Raw genomic sequence first — 23,762 nt, forward strand, 5'->3', positions numbered from 1 at the left:
GAATTGTCGCTGTCGATGGTTGAGCGCAACTCACACAATGCGTCACGTCGACCACTCGCCAACCACTTGCCGCCGACATCGCATCCTTGGCTTGGCTTTATGAGGCGTGTTTTGGTCCAATGTGCGCCCTATATAGTAGGTATGCAATGATTGTTCAAGTTTTACGAGTGGCATTCATGAATCCGACGCTAAGGTGCGCCATCCTGCCAAACCTCTCATAGGACCATGTCCCATTTTGTGGACTAGTAACTGATAGGGCCCAGAGGCCCGGAGCCGCAAGCCCTTCCTGAATAAGTTTCGGAAACTCGTACTACTCCCAAGCTTATTGAGGAAGATTGAAGCTGTACTGAAAATCTGTTATATCCTATAGGCCTCCACGAAGGCTTAAAATATTTCCATATTGTATATAAAAATTGGAGATTTATCATTCGAAGAGGTGGAAAAATTCAAATATCTTGGAGCAACAGTAACAAATACAAATGACACTCGGGAGGAAATTAAACGCAGAATAAATATGGGAAATGCGTGTTATTATTCGGTTGAGAAGCTCTTATCATCCAGTCTGCTGTCCAAAAATCTGAAAGTTAGAATTTATAAAACAGTTATATTACCGGTTCTTCTGTATGGTTGTGAAACTTGGACTCTCACTTTGAGAGAGGAACATAGGTTAAGAGTGTTTGAGAATAAGGTGCTTAGGAAAATATTTGGGGCTAAGAGGGATGAAGTTACAGGAGAATGGAGAAAGTTACACAACACAGAACTGCACGCATTGTATTCTTCACCTGACATAATTAGGACCATTAAATCCAGACGTTTGAGATGGGCAGGGCATGTAGCACTTATGGGCGAATCCAGAAATGCATATAGAGTGTTAGTTGGGAGACCGGAGGGAAAAAGACCTTTAGGGAGGCCGAGACGTAGATGGGAGGATAATATTAAAATGGATTTGAGGGAGGTGGGGTGTGATGATAGAGACTGGATTAATCTTGCACAGGATAGGGACCGATGGCGTGCTTATATGAGGGCGGCAATGAACCTTCGGGTTCCTTAAAAGCCATTAATTGTAAGTAAGTAAGTATTTTTTGTTTATATTAACTTTCGATACTAAAATTAATTAATTAACTAGCGGACTTACTCGTGTTAATTATGTAAGTTTGTGCGGCTTACAGCTGTTTCGGTGCTTCACACACCATCCTCAGAGCCTACTAGATCACGGCGTCATCTCGAACTTCTCTGCCTGTTATGTGGGTGCGTTTGATTGTTGAAAGGTATTGAAGAGTGGAGTCAAATAGTGTGTGTGTTCTGAAATTGATCTGTGTGTTGAGAATTTGTTCCGGGTGTTATTTAGTGTGTTTGTATATTTCGTATTGTTCTAGCGTGTTGAGTTTTTGGTTCTTGGGTTGTATGCGTAGGATTTCCATGTCCGTATTTATGTTATTGTATGTATGGTTAGCATTGGTTATGTGATCGGCGTATGTAGATGTATTGTGTCCTCTGGTTATTGCTTTAATGTGTTCTTTGTAGCGTGTTTGCAATGATCTGCCTGTCTGTCCAATGTAGAATTTGTTGCAAATATTACATGTGAGTTTGTATACACCTGTGTGGTCGTATTTATTTGTTTGTGTTTTTTGTGTGAACAGACAGACAGATCATTCCAAACACGCTACAAAGAACACATTAAAGCAATAACCAGAGGACACAATACATCTACATACGCCGATCACATAACCAATGCTAACCACACATACAATAACATAAATGCAGACATGGAAATCCTACACATACAACCCAAAAACCAAAAACTCAACACACTAGAACAATACGAAATATACAAACACACTAAAACACACCCCGATCAAATTCTCAACACACAGATCAATTTCAGTACACATACACTATTTGACTCCACTTTTCAACACCTTTCAACAATCAAACCCACCCACATAACAGGCAGAGAAGTTCGAGATGACGCCGTGATCTAGTAGGCTCTGAGGATGGTGTGTGAAGCACCGAAACAGCTGTAAGCCGCACAAACTTACATAATTAACACGAATAAGTCCACTAGTTAATCAATTAAATATATTCAAGTGTTAAAAGTAGTGTACACAAGATTCAAAATGGATAAAATTAATTGTATAATTTGCTTTATGCTCGAGCATGCCGAAATGTAGTAATTATACACCTGGTAGCAGTCCTTTAATGCACGTAATTAAAGTACACCTATTCATTAAAGTTCAGGTTTTCGATTATTCTCGGATATGCAATCGAAAGACAAGGAGGGAAACGTCACGGAGGCTGGAAATCCAATACTGTCGCAGAAGGTTATGTTCTGTTACTATAATAATTAGCGTTAATTCTAAATAATATTCAAATAAATTCAATTTGTCATCTCGTTTTTCAATTCTAAATCAATTTCCAGGTTATATCAAAATTAGTTCATGTCATTCTCTAAATTATATCAAGGTCAATGACATGATTGTTCCTCGGAAAAAATCAATACTTTCGCGTCTGCGCACATCTCACAATTTACGACCTTGCACAAGGTCACTTCTGCTCTTCAGTGAGATGCGAATAAAATGAATACTTCTGAATAATTTCAAGTTAGAAATATGGTCGAGCATAAAAAGTCGTATGAAACTTGCCTATAATGATAATTAAGACGCTCGTATGGAAATTATGAAACTCGCTTGCGCTCGTTTCATAAACAAACATACTCGCATCTTAATTACTGTCATTATAGGCTCTTGCATAATGTACTATTCTGTTTGGGTCCGATAACAGCACAACCAGACAAAACTGCAAAATAATCGCAAAAATGTGGTCCCTGTGAGTTCAGCCTTGTATATCATAAACAGAGTGTTATCAAAGTGACTGAGTCAGGACTGGTATGCGAAATGAAAGCGTATAAGTTAATTTTTAACTGTGTTCGGGTTACAGGTGTCTGATTAGCATCGCGCTCCAGCCGATTTACCCGCAAGCAGAAATATAAAGCAGTACAACAAATACGTAATTGCAACCAGAACAGAAGGCACTAATAAGGCAACAGAAGCGCGTTTTCCCACAGTGGAGTACAACGCCGTCGCCGTGGGCGTGCAAGCAAGTGCACGCAGGTCGCATGTGGCTCGCGGGGTGTAATTTTGACACACCTGCTGTAAATCTCTGAAGCATTGTCGACGGTTTCCTATTTTATTTGTTGAAGAAGCTGCATCTAGCAACCCTAGCAACTCCTCTTGCCTCTCCCCCCTTCAGCTGGGCGTACAGAGATTCTATTCGCTCCACGCAGCGCGTCAGTTCAACGTCCGGCGTGTCTGAGAGACCCGGGTTCATTCCAAGGACGAATACATGTCTCTATCCGCCGAGATTCTATGGGTTTCTATCGGACATATTGGCTCTCGACTCCGTCCCTATACAAATAAATTGTTTCCAAAATCGTATCATTGGTCATTTCTCTGTCGCATAAATAGGTAGAAGGCTAATAGCTGAGAAAAGTGACTTAAATAGAGCTAACTGTTATTACTTACTTACTGGCTTTTAAGAAACCCGGAGGTTCATTGCCGCCCTCACATAAGCCCGCCATTGGTCCCTATCCTGAGCGAGATTAATCCAATCTCTATCATCATATCCCACCTCGATCAAATCCATATTAATATTATCTTCCCATCTACGTCTCGGCCTCCCCAAAGGTCTTTTTCCCTTCAGCTTCCCAACTAACACTCTACATGCATTTCTGGATTCGCCCATACGTGCTACATGCCCTGCCCATCTCAAACGTCTGGATTTAATGTTCCTAATTATGTCAGGTGAAGAATATAATGCGTGCAGTTCTGTGTTGTGTAACTTTCTCCATTCTCCTGTAACTTCATCCCGCTTAGCCCCAAATATTTTCCTAAGCACCTTATTCTCAAACACTCTTAACCTATGTTCCTCTCTCAAAGTGAGAGTCCAAGTTTCAAAACCATAAAGAACAACCGGTAATATAACTGTTTTATAAATTCTAACTTTCAGATTTTTTGACAGCAGACTGGATGATAAAAGCTTCTCAACCGAATAATAACAGGCATTTCCAATATTTATTCTGTGTTTAATTTCCTCCCGAGATCATTTATATTTGTTACTGTTGCTCCAAGATATTTGAACTTCTCCACCTCTTCAAAAGGTAAATTTCCAATTTTTATATTTCCATTTCGTACAATATTCTGGTCACGAGTCATAATCATATACTTTGTCTTTTCGGGATTTACTTCCAAACCTATCACTTTACTTGCTTCCAGCAAAATTCCCGTGTTTTCCCTAATCGTTCGTGGATTTTCTCCTAACATATTCACGCCATCTGCATAGACAAGCAGCTGATGTAATCCGTTCAAGCCCTAGAAAAAAATATGTAAAATTAAATAAACTTAAATGTTGGTACTAAAATTTAATTTAATTGCCAGTCTAAATATGAAGTAGTACAAAACCTCTTTTCCTTCTAAGCCAATTATGTAAGAACAATTTTCAGGGCATTTTTTTTTTTAATATTTTACGTCATAAATGCATTGTTTTTAGGACGTTTTTCACGATTTATAGGTCATCAAAATCTTAGCCCTAGTTATTTCACTTCCACCCTGTTATATCTTATTCATGGTAGCACATTTTAAATTTCTATACATTTTCTGTACGCCATTTGCCATCTGATATGACTAAAGTGTAGCCTATAGCAGCACATTATCTGCATTTCCTTCAGGGGTACAGAGCTGAGAATTGTACAGTAGACTGACTTGGCACATTCGGACGCTCCCGCCCGGTCCTTGGGCGGGGAGCCGGGTTTGTAAAATTCGAAAGTTATGTCTCTGTTCCCGTTCACGCACGGCCTTGCCCATAAGGCTCGTTCTTCTTCAATGACAGCGCAGTATGTCTGTCGTACGTGGGAGTCCATTACAGGAGATAGCTGCTTTATGCAGCACACGGGGTCCTAACCACTAATCACCTTGAATGGAGTAAGACACAAAAAACTATTACACGTTACCTAGTTCCTTAACACATATATCTGAAACTGCTTAAAAAGATTTCTTTTTAAATTGGCCAGAAGCCCATTAAAGAATGCCAAGGCCAAAATTGCACAAGTTGCAACCTAAACCTGGCTCTTTTTTGTAAAGGTTAGAACAGGCCTGCACATGCTACATCTTTCTGACTCTGCAACAAGCCATAAACTTCTCAAGACGAAAACTAGAAAACGACGAAGAGATATAGAGAGATTCCTATTGCAGATCTTTTGTTTTTAGACATTTTAAATCGAGCGGCTCAGAAAGAAAGACAGGAAACAAAAGCAAAAAGCTGTACTAGACATACGAAAGCAAAGAATTGCAGTAGGCACGTCATTTCATTTGTCAACCGGTTTCGAGTTGCATCGACATTCTCTGCGTCCCTGACCAGGGACAAAATGTAGACATACCGCAATGAGACCCTTCTCGTGTACAAACCATCTGGTTCCCATGCGGCGACGATATGCTGGAATGCGGCGGGCATGCAGCTCCGCTCTAAAATGCATTGCTTTGTATATAACCACTTTATTTGCCACTTGTTCCCGTGTTCTTTTATTTAATTTCAGATTTTTATTCTGTTGTAATTTGACAGCAGTGCTGAATCCAGACATTACCCTCCAGGGTGAGAAGTATGAAGGAGAGGAATTAACTTTGATTTACAAAGTAAAATGAAACAATTAAACAATAAAAAAGAATAATATTTACATCAACACTTTTACAAGCTGTGTACACAAGACACAGCTCTGCTTACCAGTCAGAAATAAATCTATTACGGACAATAATAGCTATTCAATGAGGATTATATAGGCATATTATAGTTTACTGTTTCATTTGCATCAATTTATAAGTTTATTTATGCTCGACCATGCCGAAATGTAGTAATTATACACCTGGTAGCAGCCCTTCAATGGACCTCATTAAAGTACACCTATTCATTAAAGTTCAGATGTTCCACCAATCAGAAAATACCATTGTAGCAATATGAAAGCGCAAGTATCGATTATTCTCAGACGTGCAATCGAAAGACAACTAGTTCTGTTACTATAATAATTAGCGTTATTTGTAAATAATATTCAAATAAATTCAATTTGTCATCTCGTTTTTCAATGTCTAATTCAATTTCAAGGTTATATCGAGATTAATGTTTATTTTACTCTCTAGATTATATCAAGGTCAACGTCGACATTTGTTTCTGGGAAAAAATCAATACTTTCGCGTCTGCGCACATCTCACAACTTACGAGGTATTGCACAAGGTAAGTTCCGCTCCTCAGTCAGATAAGAATAACATGAATACTTATGAATAATTTCAAGTTAGAAATATGGTCGAGCATAAAAAGTCGTATGAAACTTGACTATAATGGTAATTAAGACGCTCGTATGAAAATTATGAAACTCGCTTGCGCTCGTTGCATAATGTACTATTATAACCTCATGTCGTAATCACGTGGTCTAAGGTAAGGTAACCAGACTCCCCATTTTTCGGGGACAGTCCCCGAAATTTGCCTTTTGTCCCAAGAATATCCCAAGGTAATTTGACCCCAGGTATCCTCCGGATTTTTTTACAATTTTATGAAAGTGATCTTGAATATCTCAGTTCTTGTGGTATTCTTCACACACAGAGAGAGAGAGAGAGAGGGGGGGGGGAGATTTAAAGAAAAATAAATCGCCTGGCCTTAATTAAGGATGACCACGAGGATCCGGAAATTAATAGCAGATAAATATAATGAATAAAAGATGAATATTGTTATAAAAATAAATTGTAATAATTAAGCAATATCAATAATAGTATAAAATATTAAAAGATAACCTTAAAATTTAATTTATAAATAAAAGATTTTAGGAATATGTATGATAAGAACTTTCTTGTGTTAAATTTTAATGTACCTTGTTAACATGTTTCGATCTATTTTGGGTCATCTTCAGAACTGGTCGTTGTTGGTCTTGGCGCCTCTTGTTTCCTGTGAGGGTGCGTTCGTAGTGTAGAGTCAAAGAGTGTGTGTATTTTGAAATTGAGTTGTGCGTTGAGAATATCGTTGGGGTGTGTTTTCGTGTGTCTGTATATTTCATACTGTTCTAGTGTGTTGAGTTTCTGGCTTTTTGGTTGGATGTGCAGTATTTCCATGTCTGTGTTGATGTCTCTGTAGGTGTGGTTGGCATTTGTGATGTGTTCTGCATATGTGGAGGTGTTTTGTAATTTTGTTATGGCTGTGATGTGTTCTTAGTAACGTGTTTGAAATGATCTGCCTGTCTGTCCTATGTAGAAGTTGTTGCAGGTGTTATATTTGAGTTTGTATACGCCTGTGTGGTTGTATTTGTTTGTTTTTGTGTTGAGATGGTTTTGTAGAGTGTTATTTGTTCTGTAGGCGATGTTGTAGTTTAATTTCTTGAATGATGTTGCAATTTTATATGTGTTTTGTGATACAGTGTTAAAAGTTGTGTAATCAAGATGTATAAAAGATTTAAGTTCAAATTAATATATGACTTATCCTTAATCAAGGCCTTCTGAGTGGTATATAAATGGTCCCGGGCCGTGGCATCGTGGTCTAAGGCATCCTACCTAGGACTCGCGATACGGAATGCTCGCTGGTTCGAGTCCTCATGGGGAAGAAAGTTTCTCATGAAATTTCGGCCTATGTATGGGACCGGTGCCCACCCATCATTGTGATGCACTTGGGGAGCTACGATAGGTAGCGAAATCTGGTTGCGAAAGCCAGCTATAACTGCTGGGAGAATCATCGTGATAACCACACGATACCTCCATTCTGGTTAGATGATCGTCCACCTCTGCTTCGGCATGCTAGCGAAGCGATAAAATTGTGCGATAATCAGCCATAATTGGTTGAAAGACGTCCTTTCGTACCGTTTTATTGGTCAAAAGTAGTATGACGTAGTAAAAGTGTGTTAGTCATATGTAGTTAGATACGAACTGATATACGTACCTATTTAGAACTGGGATTGTTGTTAATCGAAACTAGGGCATACCGTTTCAACTTCTATCAGAGTAATTGTTCTGTTTTTTTGCTCTGTTATCAGACAATCAGAGCTGGACACGCAAAGTTTTAGCATAAGAGAATAAAGTTAATTCACTTTATATTATAGCTGTACGTGGTACTCTGTTATTTGTAGGCCGAGTGTATTTGGAGGAGAGGAAAACAAGTGCATGTTATTTGTTTCTGAACTGTACAGAGCCTTTTCTTATTTATGGGAATGAATCCTGGACCTTGACAAGTAAAAAAGGAAAAGCGCATTCAAAGTGCAAAAGCGTCATTCCTACGAAAAGCTGCAGCACGAAAGCGATCGCTTAAAGAAGTGACATATTTGTAAGCCAGGATGACCACAAGAAAATGGAAGTAACATGTCAGCACAAAATTGTTTCAACCACTACTAAAAAAAAAAGTGTTTTCTCTTGTAGTGAGGGTTAGAGGAAGTCAAGGTCTACCTGGTGTGAGCAGCACAATCAGGTATTTAAAAAACTATAAAATCTGGGTCTAATGATTACAGATTATCGCTGAATGAACTTCTAAGTTGTTCATTATTTGAGACGTAGGCATCGATTTTCTAAGCTAAACGAAGTACATTTTATTGCTATAACTTAAGACTAACTGTAGTAACTTTCGAGGAATATCACTTTTGTTGACGTCGTACATAATTTTGTCCAATATTCTTTTGAGAAGATTAACTCCATATGGAGATGAAATTACTGGGGATCATCAGTGTGATTTCAGGCGTAATAGATCAACTATTGAACAGATATTTTTTATTCAACAGATAATGGAGAAAAAAATGGGAGTATAAGGATACAGTGCATCAGTTATTCATAGATTTCAAAAAGGCATATGACTCGGTTAAGAGAGACGTTTTATATGATATTCTTATTGAATTTGGTATTCCCAAGAAACTAGTTCGATTAATTAAAATGTGTCTCAGTGAAACGTACAGCAGAGTTCGTATTGGTCAGTTTCTGTCAGATGAGTTTCCAATTCACTGTGGGCTAAAGCAAGGAGATGCACTATCACCTTTACTTTTTAACTTCGCTCTGGAATATGCCATTAGGAAAGTCCAGGATAACAGAGAGGGTTTGGAATTGAACGGGTTACATCAGCTGCTTGTCTATGCGGATGACGTGAATATGTTAGGAGAAATTCCACAAACGATTAGGGAAAATACGGGAATTTTACTGGAAGCAAGTAAAGAGATAGGTTTGGAAGTAAATCCCGAAAAGACAAAGTATATGATTATGTCTCGTGACGAGAATATTGTACGGAAAGGAAATATAAAAATTGGGAATTGATCTTTTGAAGAGGTGGAGAAGTTCAAATATCTTGGAGCAATAGTAACAAATATAAATGATACTCGGGAGGAAATTAAACACAGAATAAATATGGGAAATGCGTGTTATTATTCCGTTGAGAAGCTTTTATCATCCAGTCTGCTGTCAAAAATTCTGAAAGTTAGAATTTATGAAACAGTTATATTACCGGTTGTTCTTTATGGTTGTGAAACTTGGACTCTCACTTTGGGAGAGGAACATAGGTTAACGGTATTTGAGAATAAGGTGCTTAGGAAAATATTTAGGGCTAAGAGGGATGAAGTTACAGGAGAATGGAGAAAGTTACACAACACAGAACTGCACGCATTGTATTCTTCACCTGACATAATTAGGAACATTAAATCCAGACGTTTGAGATGGACAGGGCATGTAGCACGTATGGGCGAATCCAGAAATGCATATAGAGTGTTAGTTGGGAGGCCGGAGAGAAAAAGACCTTTAGGAAGGCCGAGACGTAGAGGGGAAGATAATATTAAAATGGAATTGAAGGAGATGGGCTATGATGATAGAGAATGGATTAATCTTGCTCAGGATAGGGACCAATGGCGGGCTTATGTGAGGACGGCAATGAACCTCATGGTTCCTTAAAAGCCAGTAAGTAAGTAAGTAAGTAAGTAAGTAAGTAAGTAAGTAACAGAAACAAGTTCATCTCTTTTATCTAAAGAACAACTGAGTAGCGTTTTTGCAAACGTCGATAGATGCAGAAATCAAGATTTTACAGAAATTACACTAAGTGACAGGATCTATCGAGTTTTGAAAAAAAAAAAAAAAACCTGGAAGGTCTGGTAGTCTCTACATACGGTATGAATCAAGTTTTGGTAAATCTGATTTCATAGATCGATTCCGGAGGTAGAAAACATACGATATCCATATGTAACTCACTTCCGAAAATTTCTGCATCTATCGACTTTTGCAAAAACGCTCCTCAATTTATTACTCATCTTATGTCTTTATTGACTACGAAATAGAGATCAACAATATGGAGATGCAATGGCTACTGATATGCAAAGACTTTGCAGAATAAAATGAAAAGTGCAAATCACTCTCTAATTTATGGAGGAAGAGAAAGACTTTTCACTTTTCAAAAGTTGAGAAGTGAAAAGTGGCAAAGTTGCAAAATTCAATGGTGGAAGAGGTCCAAGGTAATCACCCCAAGTAGTCTTCGAACCCACACCCAATTTAACCACGGAGCATGGCTCCTGCTCACTACCCCTACACCATGTCAAAGACCTGAGTTCGTTTCTTTACTTAGCTGGAGTGCTGCCAAATAAACCATAGCATATACAGGATTAAAATTTTCTGAAAGGTGGCACGCCTGTCTCCAGACGCTAAGTAGGAACTGGAGGAGACGTAATTCATAAGCCAGGGGCGCACGTGCGGCTATCCTCAAGGCTGAGTACGGGCTATTTATTACTAAGTCAGTAAATAAACAGACTCCATTGAATTCACCTCTAGAACGCGCTCGGCGGGTGATACATAAACAAACCTCGCCACACCTAGAGGCAGGGCTGAGAAGAGGACTGAATAAAAAATGAGAGGTGGGTGGGGCGAGAAGCATAACACGCAGGGAGAGGGCCAGACGAATGTCGTCAACGTGAGCGTCACCACCGTGCCCTCACCTCCAGTCCAGATATTTCTGTCTGCAAGCCGACATGAAAATTATTATCGGATTATCTGAGAAGCGAAAAAAGTCACATGCAACCTTAAAATTTAGTTGAATAACATACTATTGAACGTTCATGACCTAATTATTCATTTGATTTAATTTTTTTTTTTGTTTCTGAATATGCTTAGTTTATTGGTCACTTGTATATGAGGCGTGTTCTTAAAGTAAGTTCCAAAAAAGTGTAGAAAGTAAACGGGAAAATATTTACAAACCATTTTTGTAGCATTGTATTCCCCACACTTCAATTACTTCTCACCATAATCTCCACCATTATTGAGGCATTTATCGAGTCGTGGCACAAGTCTTTCTATCCCCTCATTGTAGAATTCGCCCGCCTGCGAACCATTCCGCAACATTTGTGGAAAATTCAAGGAAAGCGAAGAAATTGTGAACCTCTTGTCCTCCAGTGGCGGCTGATTGACTGAGGCAAATGAGGCCGGGCCTCAGTCACTTAGTTTAACTCAAATCAAAATTTGATTTTATGTAATGTATTAGTTATTTGAATGAAGCATATATCGTTGTAAAGTAGGATTTTTCAAAGGATCCCCAGTCGGTCTCTTTTGTTGCTAGAAGAACTTTGCCGCACGGTCCACCCCGGTCATTAAGGGACGCGTACGGAAATTTCTAGGCGCGCAGTTGTCACGTTTTACATTGACTTCGCCACGTGGGTATGAAACAATCGTATATTTATTTCTATACAACAAATTGTACTTTCATTCAATCAATCTCGAATTAATGAATGGTTAATTTTAGTTACTGTGTGTATAAAGGCCCGTTATCGAACCAATGTACGGTCAACTTCTTCAAACTAATATATTAAATTCGTATTTATATCAATAATAATAATAATAATAATAATAATAATAATAATAATAATAATAATAATAATAATAATAATAAGGTAACACCGAAAGAATATTGTCAATTTGTGTTTTGTGTCTAAATCCGCAGCGAAATCGGAAATGTTATGTAATAAAATATGACAACATTTTGCTTCTCTTACCTCTATTCGTCGTTACTCTCTCCTAAATTAATCACAAATCTCTCTTGGTTACTGTCCCTGTCGTGCTTCATATAATTCTGTTCCGTTTTAATTTCATGTTGAACACAGGAGGACCAATTATGGGGACCGATTGTTGCAGCTCCATCACGCAGAAGCTAACACACTAGACTCAAGTCGGAGTAATAGTAATATTGTTGTTCCTAACAAAGACTTTAGTTGATGCCAGATCATTTGCAAAGGTCGACCTGGTTGGCGCAGTTGGTACAGCGCTAGTCTTCTATGCCCGAGGTTGCGGGTTCGATTCCGGGCTAGGTCGATGGCGTTTGTGTGCTTGAATGCGACAGGCTCATGTCAGTAGACTTACTGGCATGTAAAAGAACTTCTGCGGGATAAAATTGCGGCACACCGGCGACGCTGATATAACCTCGGCAGTTGCTAGCGTCGTTAAATAAAACATAACATTTAACATTTCCAAAGGATTTAGAACACAGAGGGGTTCGAAGGAAGTCGTAACACTTCATGTCCAGATGAGGCTACGAGCTCCATCACTGCATGTTTCTTACTAATATTGGCTGATTTCATTTCCTGCAACATAACTCCCTTGATGGGTATGGGGTTGGGAACGGTAATATTATTGTGACTCATAAAGTTAGTTATGTTTTAACATTGCTGTTCATCCATCATTGCTATCTTGGAGTTGTAAAAGAACTGAGTAATTTACAATATACTCCGCAAAACAAAAAACAAAATAATAATAATAATAATAATAATAATAATAATAATAATAATAATAATAATAATAGTAATAATAATAATAATAATAATAATAATAATAGTAATAATAATAAAATTACAGAAGACATTCAAATAGCGAACAAAAACACTTGTGAATTATTTGAATATATTAAGAAAGACTGCATTTAGTGTTAGCATTCAGGCAATAATTGGCAAGGTATAGCGCTGGCCTTCTATGCCTAAGGTTGCGGGTTCGATCCCGGGCCAGGTCGATGGCATTTAAGTGTGCTTAAATGTGACAGGCTCATGTCAGTAGAGTTACTGGCAATCTAAAAGAACTCCTGCGGGACAAAATTCCGGCACATCCGGCGACGCTGATATAACCTCTGCAGTTGCGAGCGTCGTTAAATAAAGCATAACATTTATAACATTTATAAGAATTGGCAACATTTATGTTTGTCTCAGAAAGCGGAAACAGAGATTACCCCATCCCCCGAGTGGACAGAAAAAGTTGGGGGGAACCGTCTTACTTCAAAAGGCCACCGCTCAGCGTGCGGTATCCTCTGTCTTTAACTGGGGATGCATAGAGCGAGCCTACTATAGAAGCATTTGAAAACTTTGTGATGCAGATAGACCTGTTTTGCAGTAAAATTTGTTCCTGAGGCCAGGATCGCTCGTGCCGGGTCTGGCTTGTGATGTATATAGACCTGTTTTGCAGTGAAATTTGTTCATGAGGCCAGGATCGCTCGTGCCGGGTCTGCTTCTGGATTTTCGTTTGTCTTCGCGGGCTTTTGAGGTTGCTCTTAAAACGTTGTAGCTGAGGCACAATTCGTCTGGCCTGGTCAGGTTTCACTCCTCCCAACCATGGGCCGGCCTCAAGGGTAGAGTGGGGTGGGAATAGGGTGACTTGTCTCCCTAAATAGGCCATAAATAACAAACATTCCAGCTCTTTGGCAGGCAGAGACCCACACTATTCTCTCCTCTTATGTCTCAGTTTATGACTTAAGCGAGGGTGTTGTACTATTGTACTTCGTGTAGTGAATCTGGGCCAATGTTGTTATGTATTTCGAGAAAATATAAACAGAAACAAATGCGAGAAATAATGCTGGTGTAATTAATTCATTGTTAGAGTGTCCTTTCTCGAGAAGAAATAATATTGAAAGAAAGAAAGTTTTAAATAAGGACAGAGCCTACCGAGATATCTATGACATCGCTGACAATTTTTCTGGCCGATAATCTTAAAACGCGAGTTTCTATTGCATCCTGGTATTAGCAACATAAATGGTTAAGTGGTAATGTGGTGCAAAATAAACTTCTCTGTTGGCCTTGTTTGTTGCTGTCAAAGGAAAAAAAATAAAAAGAAAAGAAAGAAAGGGAAATTTAATAATAATAGACCAATAATAATAATAATAATAATAATAATAATAATAATAATAATAATAATGATAATAATAATAATAATAATAATAATAATAATAATAATGTAATAATGATGTTAATAATATAATAACAATAATAATTAATATCATAAATAAACATATTCAATCGGAGGCACTTAACCTGGTTGCATCTGGCCTCACCGAGGATTTCGATCACCGGCCGCTACTGCTGTCCTCATGAATTTTTTCATCGACAGCACGCACCAAATCGTCATTGATCAAAGATGGCCGACCGGTACGCTGCTCGTCATGCACAGAGACGCGGCCCTCGTTGAACTTCCTAACCCATCTCCTGACCATTCCATCACTAATGGCATCATCACCATACACCTCACAAAGTTGATGATGAATGTCAGCTGGTTTGATGTTTCTCGCATTCAAGAAACGGATAACAGAGCGCATCTCACAGTCGGCGGGGTGCTCGATCACTTTAAACATTTCAACTGATCACAACTAACCACACACACGGACTGAAGCTCTGAAACTGCATGCACAGCTTGTCTGAGGACTGAAGAAGAAAACACGCATGCGCAAAATAACGATTGAAGCGATGCGACAGCTATAATTGAAAATGGAACTTACTTTAAGAACACGCCTCGTATAAAGAAGTACACTCCATATTTCGTTTCCGAACTTCATCTTTCGTATTTAAAATAAACCAAATAGTAAATTACAACTCGACCAACACGAATGAAGTAAAATTTGCTGAAGGTAATGTTTACTTATTATGACATACCTACAGATGAACCAAAATTAACATAAACAAATAAAATACTTCAAACAAATATAGAATTTCATCTGATATTATTATTATTACTATTATTATTATTATTATTATTATTATTATTGTATCTCCAAAGGGGGGTAGCCCTATTTTACGTATATATGCTAGGGCTATAGTTTTACACAAAACAATAAATAAATAAATAAATAAATAAATAAATAAATAAATAAATAAATAAAATAAGCATAAAGACAAATGGAAAAGAAAAAATAAATTAGCTTACACAATGTAAACAAAACGTAAACAATCCGTAATTTAGACATTGTGATTGCAAAGCAAACATCAGGCATCAATTTGAGAGATACAAAAAAACAGTTACAACACACATACGTAACAGTTCTTAAAAGCCGTTCTCTATACACAAGTGTGCAGCTTTCCGTACCATTCATCATAAATTAGTACACAATAGTCACAGAAACAAATCAAACTATAATTAAGACATTGCGACGACATCAAGCATCCCATAACTATGACTCACATACATAAGAAATCAAGCATCCGCTACAAGGAATACACTTCAACATAATAACCACGCTTAAGAGTCACAAATTTTGCTCCAAGAAGAATAAATAGGACATTGTTACTAAATACTGTTATTTTCTACAAGGTCTTAAACACATCTGTAATAAATCTGTGAAATTCCTTTAAGCAACATTGTTTCAGAAGAACTTTTGTTAAAGGTGGTAAGAAAGTTGTATCGCACATGCTAAGGTGGGTTTCTAGCCGGTATCTCTTGCGTTCTTGTAGCGGGCACTCAAATAACAGGTGGTCGACTGTTTGTGTGTGGTGTTCACAGGGACATAAAGAGCCGTTTGGGTTGTCAAAATATGAACTAAATTTTCCGTGACCAGTCATGAATTGCGTGGATATGTATGATGGTTCATAATTCTTTACTGTTAGTCTATCTTTAACTGTGAGAAAATATAGTGATTTTGTGATTTGGCCATTTGTACTATTTGACCACATTCCATTCCAGCCATTTAACATGTCAACCTTCATTTCCATTTTAACATAAGAATTTCATCTGATAAATAGAGAGGGCGAAATAAAATAAAAGGTTTTGCACCATCGTGTTTTTTGTTTTGATTACAGCTATTGTTGTTAGGCCTTGAAAGTTAAAATTTCCACACAGAAACTTGTTGCTATGGAAACCATTCTTCATAACATAAAATACTTACCATTACAGTATAGTTTTGCGAAGGTTTTGGCATAATATTGTTCTAAGTTTTCAATATAAAATAATTTGCATTTGCAAATTTTAAAAATATGATCTTGGAAAAAATATTGTACAATACACGTTTGTGAAAATTTAAATACTCTCGTTCTGGTCGTTTTTTCAAACTTTTCCTCGATTTCCAAAAAAAAAAAAAAAAAACTTCTCCACCTTGTATCGTAATACACTATTAAACAGAATTGTCTTATAACTTTAATTTTTTTTACAGTTGATATGGCAACTCATAAACAAAACACAACTGAATCACAAACATCTAAAGGCTATACAGTATATAGTTTAGATAAATTTACTTACTTAAAAATGGCTTTTAAAGAACTCGGAGTTTCATTGCCGCCCTCACATAAGCCATCCATCGGTCCCTATCCTGAGCAAGATTAGTCCAGTCACTACCATCAAACCCCAACTCTCTAAAATCTATTTTAATATTATTCTCCCATCTACGTCTCGGACTCCCCAACCGCATTTTTCCTCTCAGATCTTCCAACTAACAATCTATATGCATTTCTGAATTCACCCATACGTACTAAATGTCCATCTCAAACGTCTGGATTTAATGTTCCTGATTATGTCAAGGGAAGAATACAATGCATGCAGTTCTGCGTTGTGTAACTTTCTCCATTCACCTGTAACTTCTTTCTTCTTCGCCCCAAATATTTTTCTAAGCACCTTATTCTCCAACACTCTTAACCTATGTTCCTTTCTTAAAGTGATAGCCCAAGTTTCACAACCATACAAAGCAACCGGTAATATAACTGTTTTATAAATTCAAATATACAGTTTTTTTAAGCATACTGGATGACAAAAACTTCTGAACCGAATAATAACAGGCATTTCCCATATTTATTCTGCTTTTAATTTCCTTTCGAGTGTCATTTATATTTGTTACTGTTGCTCCAAGATATTTGAATTTTTCCATCCCGTCCAAGATAAATTTCCAATTTTTATATTTCCATTTCGTACTATGTTCTGATCACGATACATATTCATATAGGGTAAAGTTTGGTAATATTGTGATAGTTCTTTTTGAGAAATTATTACAACTTTACTGAGCGAGAGGAAGATCGGTTTTTTGCGTCATACTATTAAGGGAATGTTCGTGGACACGTTTCAGTAAAATTGTAATAAATTCTCAGAAAGAACTATCACAATATTACTCGTATCACAATAGTACCAAACTTTACCCTACTTTGTCTTTTCGAGATTTACTTCCAAACCTATCTCTTTACTTGCTTCAAGTAAAATTTCCGTGTTTTCCTTAATAGTTTGTGGATTTTCGGGAAAAATGTAGAAGAAAATGTTCTAAGTTAGATAGTTGATACGAAAAGTTTTCTTTCTCATCAGTATGAACTGGTCCAGAGGTCTAAATTCACGAAATTGGTGATGATTATATCTGTAAAAGAGTTTGAAACAAATATATCTTTAAAAGTCTGCGGGTAATTTTCTTCAACAGACTTGGAATGCAAGTCGCCTGTACAGGTCTGACAGAAAGCAGAATCAAGGAAACTGAGAGCGCGCCGAAATGATTTCCCATTTATAGCAGTTAATGAATGACTAAGAGAAAATGCGCCGAGATTGGAACGCCCAGTAGCTTGCTGAGAGGAGGGGAGGGCGATATATTATCGCCTCTGGACCAAAACAAACGTTTCCCGACCCGACGAGCACGGAGTCGAGGCAAGTAGCGAACTTTTGAAATCGATGTGTGTTCTGTGTGTGGAACAAGTTTTGAATGGCATTCAACAGGTGTCAGAGCAGGGTCAGAATGTTAAGTGGTTCGACGAAGAGAAAGAGCGGGGAGGCTACTGACTGATGCTGTGTGTGTGACTCAACTCTCTCTCTTCGCACCTAGAGCAGCGGAATCGATGTCTCCTCCCCCGCACATCCCATTATTTTGTTTTCTCTCTCACGCTTCTTAATGAATTGCGGGTTGACGACTACGTAAACTCCTAATAGACTACTTCTACTCTTCTTGGGTGGAAACAGACTTGACTTCATTCCACGATGTATACAAGGCAGGTTTCCTCCAAAAATGTATGTTAATATCATAACCTTATCAACCATCGTCTTTATTTCGCGTTTATTTTCAGTCTATGCACACAAATCACGTGACAGATTACAGTGGTCTGAATTTTGAAACTTTTTTTCCGTTTGTTTTTTGTATCTGATACGCAGGGGTAGGTATTTATGAAGATTAATTTTATCATTTATGTTTTTTAAGGGTACCGTAACTTGGAGTAACTTTGCACCTCTATGAAAAATGTTTTATATAGGTCTAGGGATGTTTACGTGAACCAAATTCTGTAATTAGCTAACGACGTTCGCTCTCCAGCATTGACATCTACCACCACCACCACCAGTATTATTATTTTATCATCATTAAAAAGGATATCTTCCGCTAAATTCTTATCTGGCGCATTTCATCTGTCGTAGGTTGGCAAGTCTGAAGTTACACCCGTTCTGCGATTGTCAAGAATGACGTAAAGTCGTTCAGTTAAGTATTTCGCCGATACGTGTGGTTGATAGCGATTCTCGCCTCTTCCTATTTTTAATCTTTTCATTCTACTCTTAGAATGTTATTTTATTTATTTATTTTTATTTTAGTAGGTTATTTTACGACGCTTTATCAACAACTTAGGTTATTTAGCGTCTGAATGAGATGAAGGTGATAATGCCGGTGAAATGAGTCCGGGGTCCAGCACCGAAAGTTACCCAGCATTTGCTCATACTGGGTTGAGAGAAAACCCCGGAAAAAACCTCAACCAGGTAACTTGCCCCGACCGGGAATCGAACCCGGGCCACCTGGTTTCGCGACCAGACGCGCTAACCGTTACTCCACCTTAGGATGTTAACAATGCATTCTTCACTACATTTTTACATTTTATTCCTTTGATTTATAATATCTTTCTAACCATATCGTCGAAACAGTCATTGCCCTAATCTTTAGTTGGTTTCTAATGTTGAGAACATCTGAGCCAATTGCTCTTTTCAGCTTATCTCGGCATAATTGATAGTCATTGTCAAATTATAGGGCCTACATCAAATATTAGTATGTCGATGAGATCATTATACAATGGTTCTATGACCAATGAGTTTATGAATCGACATGTTTCCATTTCTCTCCATTACAGTGAAGTATCCGTTAATCGTTAACGAGTTACGAAGAGAAAGAAGGAAAGGCGGGTCTAGATATACAATTTTGCTGTTACTTACCTTTATTTAGTAACAAAGGGCTTTGTTACGTTCATTTGATGAAATTCATGCTTCGGATTTTTTTTTGTATAAAACCCATCCTTTCAGGCAAGGATTGAACAAATGGTCTCTTAATTTTTTTTCTCCGTGAAACGCAGTAAGTAAGGCTTGTTAAACTTTTCTCAAGGTGTGATTCACTGGAATGGTAGAACCCACACCATGATAGTCTCCAAAATGGGAACCTCCAGCTTTTTTTTTTTCTGTGTAAGTATTCATCACTGCAAAATATTTAATATAGCTAACAATAAAGAATAGCGTTCAAAAATATTTATAGACGATTGGGACGAATAAAAAACAGATTTCGATAAATTTAGAAAACTATTTCGGATTGGAAGAATTACAGTAATTTATTTATTTATTTACTTATTTGTTTATTCGTTTATTCGTTCGTTCATTTATTTATTTATTTATTTATTTAATGTCGACGCATTTGATACAATGCCATTTGTCTTCTTGATTCCCAACACAGTGATGTTAAATCCTATGGACAGTCCTTTAACTTATCACCTTAGAAAAAATGATCTGAACAAGAATGTTGATTTAAAATTTGGATTCAAAATTATAGCATGTATTGAGTGTTGCTAAAATTGTAATAAAAATTTAAGACATATTAGGATGCCTCAATTGTAAAAATCAAAATGAAAAATTGAAAAGTGTTAAAAAGTAACTTTCGGAATTATGGCGGTCAAAACTGGGAAAATTTTTAACTAATTTCATATCGACATAATTCGATAGTAATGGTGACCCAGGAAATGACACAGAAGGGCTGGAACTTTCTTTATAAATTGACAGACGATGTGTGGGTACCCACCGTGCGGTACGTTCTCTTCTGACCGGCATGCTTGCCCGCTCTGCCCTCCATTTCCACGTGGACACTGTAGATGATGTCGAAGAAATTTTCCACCACGGCCACCTTCTTGAACAGCTGTTTGTCCCGCCCCTGTCCATCCTGCAACAGTCAAATTATACTTATATAAGACATATCATCATCATCATCATCATCATCATCGAAATTTTTATAATCATTCACCTTCAAAGAAGAGAGCATTTGATCCATTCCATCTGCGCTGAATGAACACAAGATATTCACAAGACACTGTTCGTGTGATGAACATGACATAAGATCACCAGGACAACACACAAGCCTAACACAAGGCAATATATAGGCCTACATTTACTTACCAGTGATACTAGTAACTGTACAATAACGATTGGTACTATACAACTCTGAATTTTTGACTAGACTTCGCCATCTAGCATGGCTTACCAATTTTTCTACGACGAGGTTGGGTGGATCTCTTTCAGATCCTACACCGTTACGAGCAGATTTCTGCCCTATACTGTCAATATTATATTCGCTTATTTCATGAACATTATTTCAGGAAATAAGAAATGAGGCTATGCTGGACAGATTGAGTGAAGAAAGAATGATCGTTTAACTGATCAGGAAGAAAAAAAATGAATTGGCTGGGTCACTGGCTGAGAAGAAACAGCTTACTGAAGGATGCACTTGGAGAAATGGTGAACGGGGTAAAAGTTCGGGGCAGAAGAAAATATCAAATGCTAGACAACATTAAGTTACAGGGTGATTCATGAGGATTTACCGTCACTTACGCAGCTTATTTCCGAAGACATTCTGAGCAAGAAAGCCACATAAAAATTTGTCCTAATCTCAATATTTTTAAAGTTACACTAATTTGAAGTTGTTTGTAAAATACCTTTTTTCCTTAGTTTTAAAGGTAAAAGAATATTACAAATAGAAAATGAACTATTCAGAAGTATCACTTCTTTAATTGGCTAATGTTCTGAAGCTAAAAATGTGTTCTCAGTTGCTTTGTACGGATTTTGTTTTTCAATTTTTAACTAAAAATGACATCATTCTTAAGCACTTATCACAAAAATTGTTACAAATCATACGACTTTAGGTACTAGATTCTTTACAGTTTAATTATGTATCCTAATATACAGTCTTGAAGAATTTACGAGAGTGGCGTGATTTGTAACAATTGCTGTGGTAAATGAGTAAGAAAATGTAATTTTTAAAGTTAAAAGTCGAAAAAAAAATCTGTACTAGGGCAACTATGGAATTCACAACCAATTTTAGCTTCAGAATATTAGCTAATTAAAGAAATGATACTCCGTAACAGTTCATTCTCTATTTGTAATATTCTTTTACCCTTAAAACTCAAGATTAATGGTATTTACAAATAATTTCCAATTAGTTTAACTCTGAAAATATTGAGATTAGAACAAATGTTTATATGACTTTTTTACTCAGAATGTCTTCGGAAATAAGCTCCGTAAGGGACGGTAAATCCTCGTGAATCACCCTGTATATGGATCATATGCGAAGACTAAGAGAGAGGCAGAAAATAGGAAAGATTGGAGAGAATGCTGGGTTGCAGTGAAAAACCTTTTCTTGGGCAGAACGGAATGATTGAATGAATGAATGAATGAATATCTAAGAAACTACTAAATGTATCGTACTGAAAGTTTCACAGGATAGAGATATTGATGTTGATAAAATAAATTGCAATGAAATAGTTCCTTATTTCTAAACTAAAACTAAAAACATGTAAAAGGAGTCTTAAAATATTAATCAGTATTATAAAATGCTTCATGTAGCAACCAGTTATATAATGTTCTTAAAATCCTGCCTATCCAAACTTGTTACATGAACTGGAAGATGATTATATAATTCAAAAGCCATAATATGATGGTTGTTAACTATTATGGAAAGTCTACATTTAAGTAAGGCTGTATACAAGGTTTCTAAGCACACTAAAGCAGCTTTATCAAGAAATGCAAGTTGTTGAAAAGATTAGATTTTTTTAAAACAATGCTAATTTTATTTTGTTTTTTTTTATCAAACTAATATACATACTTCCATTTCATTATTGTAATGTCATGAACGTGTGATTAAAATGTCATCTTTTTGTAACTTGTAGTTCCTGAGAAAATGGGGATTTGCATAAAAATAACAAAATATCAACTTAATTAAAAAAATTCATAACTTATATTTATTGAAAAATAATCTGCGTCAGTTTTCTAAGAAATCTTTTAACTTAGTCCTGTAAAAAGTATGATATTGTGACAGCTGGGATACGATCTCACGACCGACAGAAGGATTGCATGGTCGGCCGTGGTTCGGCGCAGGTTGCGCGCGCATCTGCTTCCTGTGGCATGTGCTGTGGCGTAGAAAGGAGGGGGGAGAGGAGAGAGAGCGGCCGCGGCAGAGAGGGGAAATATCCAGATTATTCGAGAATGACATCCGTGGAAATCTCTAGCATCGTAGAAATTTCTCGTAACTATGGTTTAGTTATAAATAGAACACTAGAGTGAACTTCAGTTAGTTGTGTTGTTGTAATCGTTGGACAGCAAGCCAGCCAGTCTTGTGTACCAGTGAATCCAGCTTTGAGACCGAAGTTCGACTTGAGTTGTGTCCGTAACTGTGGAGCCTGAAGTCCTGAGTTTGAGTGCAGTGGACCACAGTTGGGGGACCTGAGTTCGAAGTTCAGCGGATTGTCTCTGAAGGTCTAGGGTTCGAGATACTGTGAACTCGAGTGACTGAGCTAGAAGAACTAGCCAAGGCAAACGAACTGTACACTGAGAACTGACAGTTCTGATTTGTAAATAGTGTTTTGTGAGCATTAGTTAAGATTAACAGTTCATTGTTGTTCTCAATAATCCAAGTAAATTGTCATTGTCGTCTGCGGAGTGCAATAACGAATACTGTGTTATTGTGTGGAGTGGAAATCCCATTTTTGACGGGAGTATTTGAATTAAATTGTAGAAAGTGACTATTATTATTGTTTTGAAATAAAAGTTACATTGCTGAGTTGGAATAAATTTACAATATCTTCATGTCATTAAGTAAGCAAATTGAATATTAGCATATTACGAGATAGATGAATTAATCTCCGCTTAGATTAATCTTGGGTAAAACATCAATGAGACGTTCTTCGATATCTTTGGGTAAGAGATATTGTTTTCAGTTTCCATGTCCCGAGTTTCCAGCCGATAGCTAGAAACTGTAACGTAGGATTGCTTGGTAAACAAATGACTGCGAAGACGGAGATGTCACTAATGATACTTGAATTGTTCCATCTTATCAAAATTCGCTGTATTAGCTCGCGATACATACAAAGGGGTCAGTAATTTCCACCCGGTGTGCAGATCGAATCGCTGATAAATTACCCCCGCATCTAGGCAGTCCCGCGCAGCATTACCACCGAGGAGGAAGTCATGCCTGTCGGGAGACCTTATTTTCTTTTTACACACCGTCATAATCATTTCCATCAT

At 37.3% G+C, this 23,762-nt stretch overlaps 1 protein-coding gene across 2 annotated transcripts in view; it reads right to left on the reverse strand.

Annotated features, from left to right (window-relative positions):
• Window positions 1-23,762, reverse strand: part of LOC138695801 (nucleolar protein 4-like) — a 927,536-nt gene that overhangs the window by 544,501 nt on the left and 359,273 nt on the right. For both annotated transcript variants that reach the window (XM_069820005.1, XM_069820004.1), the window contains exon 2: window positions 20,272-20,409. In XM_069820005.1, coding sequence (XP_069676106.1) covers window positions 20,272-20,409 — 138 coding nt within the window. The remainder of the gene's footprint in view (window positions 1-20,271; window positions 20,410-23,762) is intronic.

Source organism: Periplaneta americana, chromosome 3 (genome assembly GCF_040183065.1).
Source record: "Periplaneta americana isolate PAMFEO1 chromosome 3, P.americana_PAMFEO1_priV1, whole genome shotgun sequence".
NCBI classification, from domain to species: Eukaryota; Metazoa; Arthropoda; class Insecta; order Blattodea; family Blattidae; genus Periplaneta; species Periplaneta americana.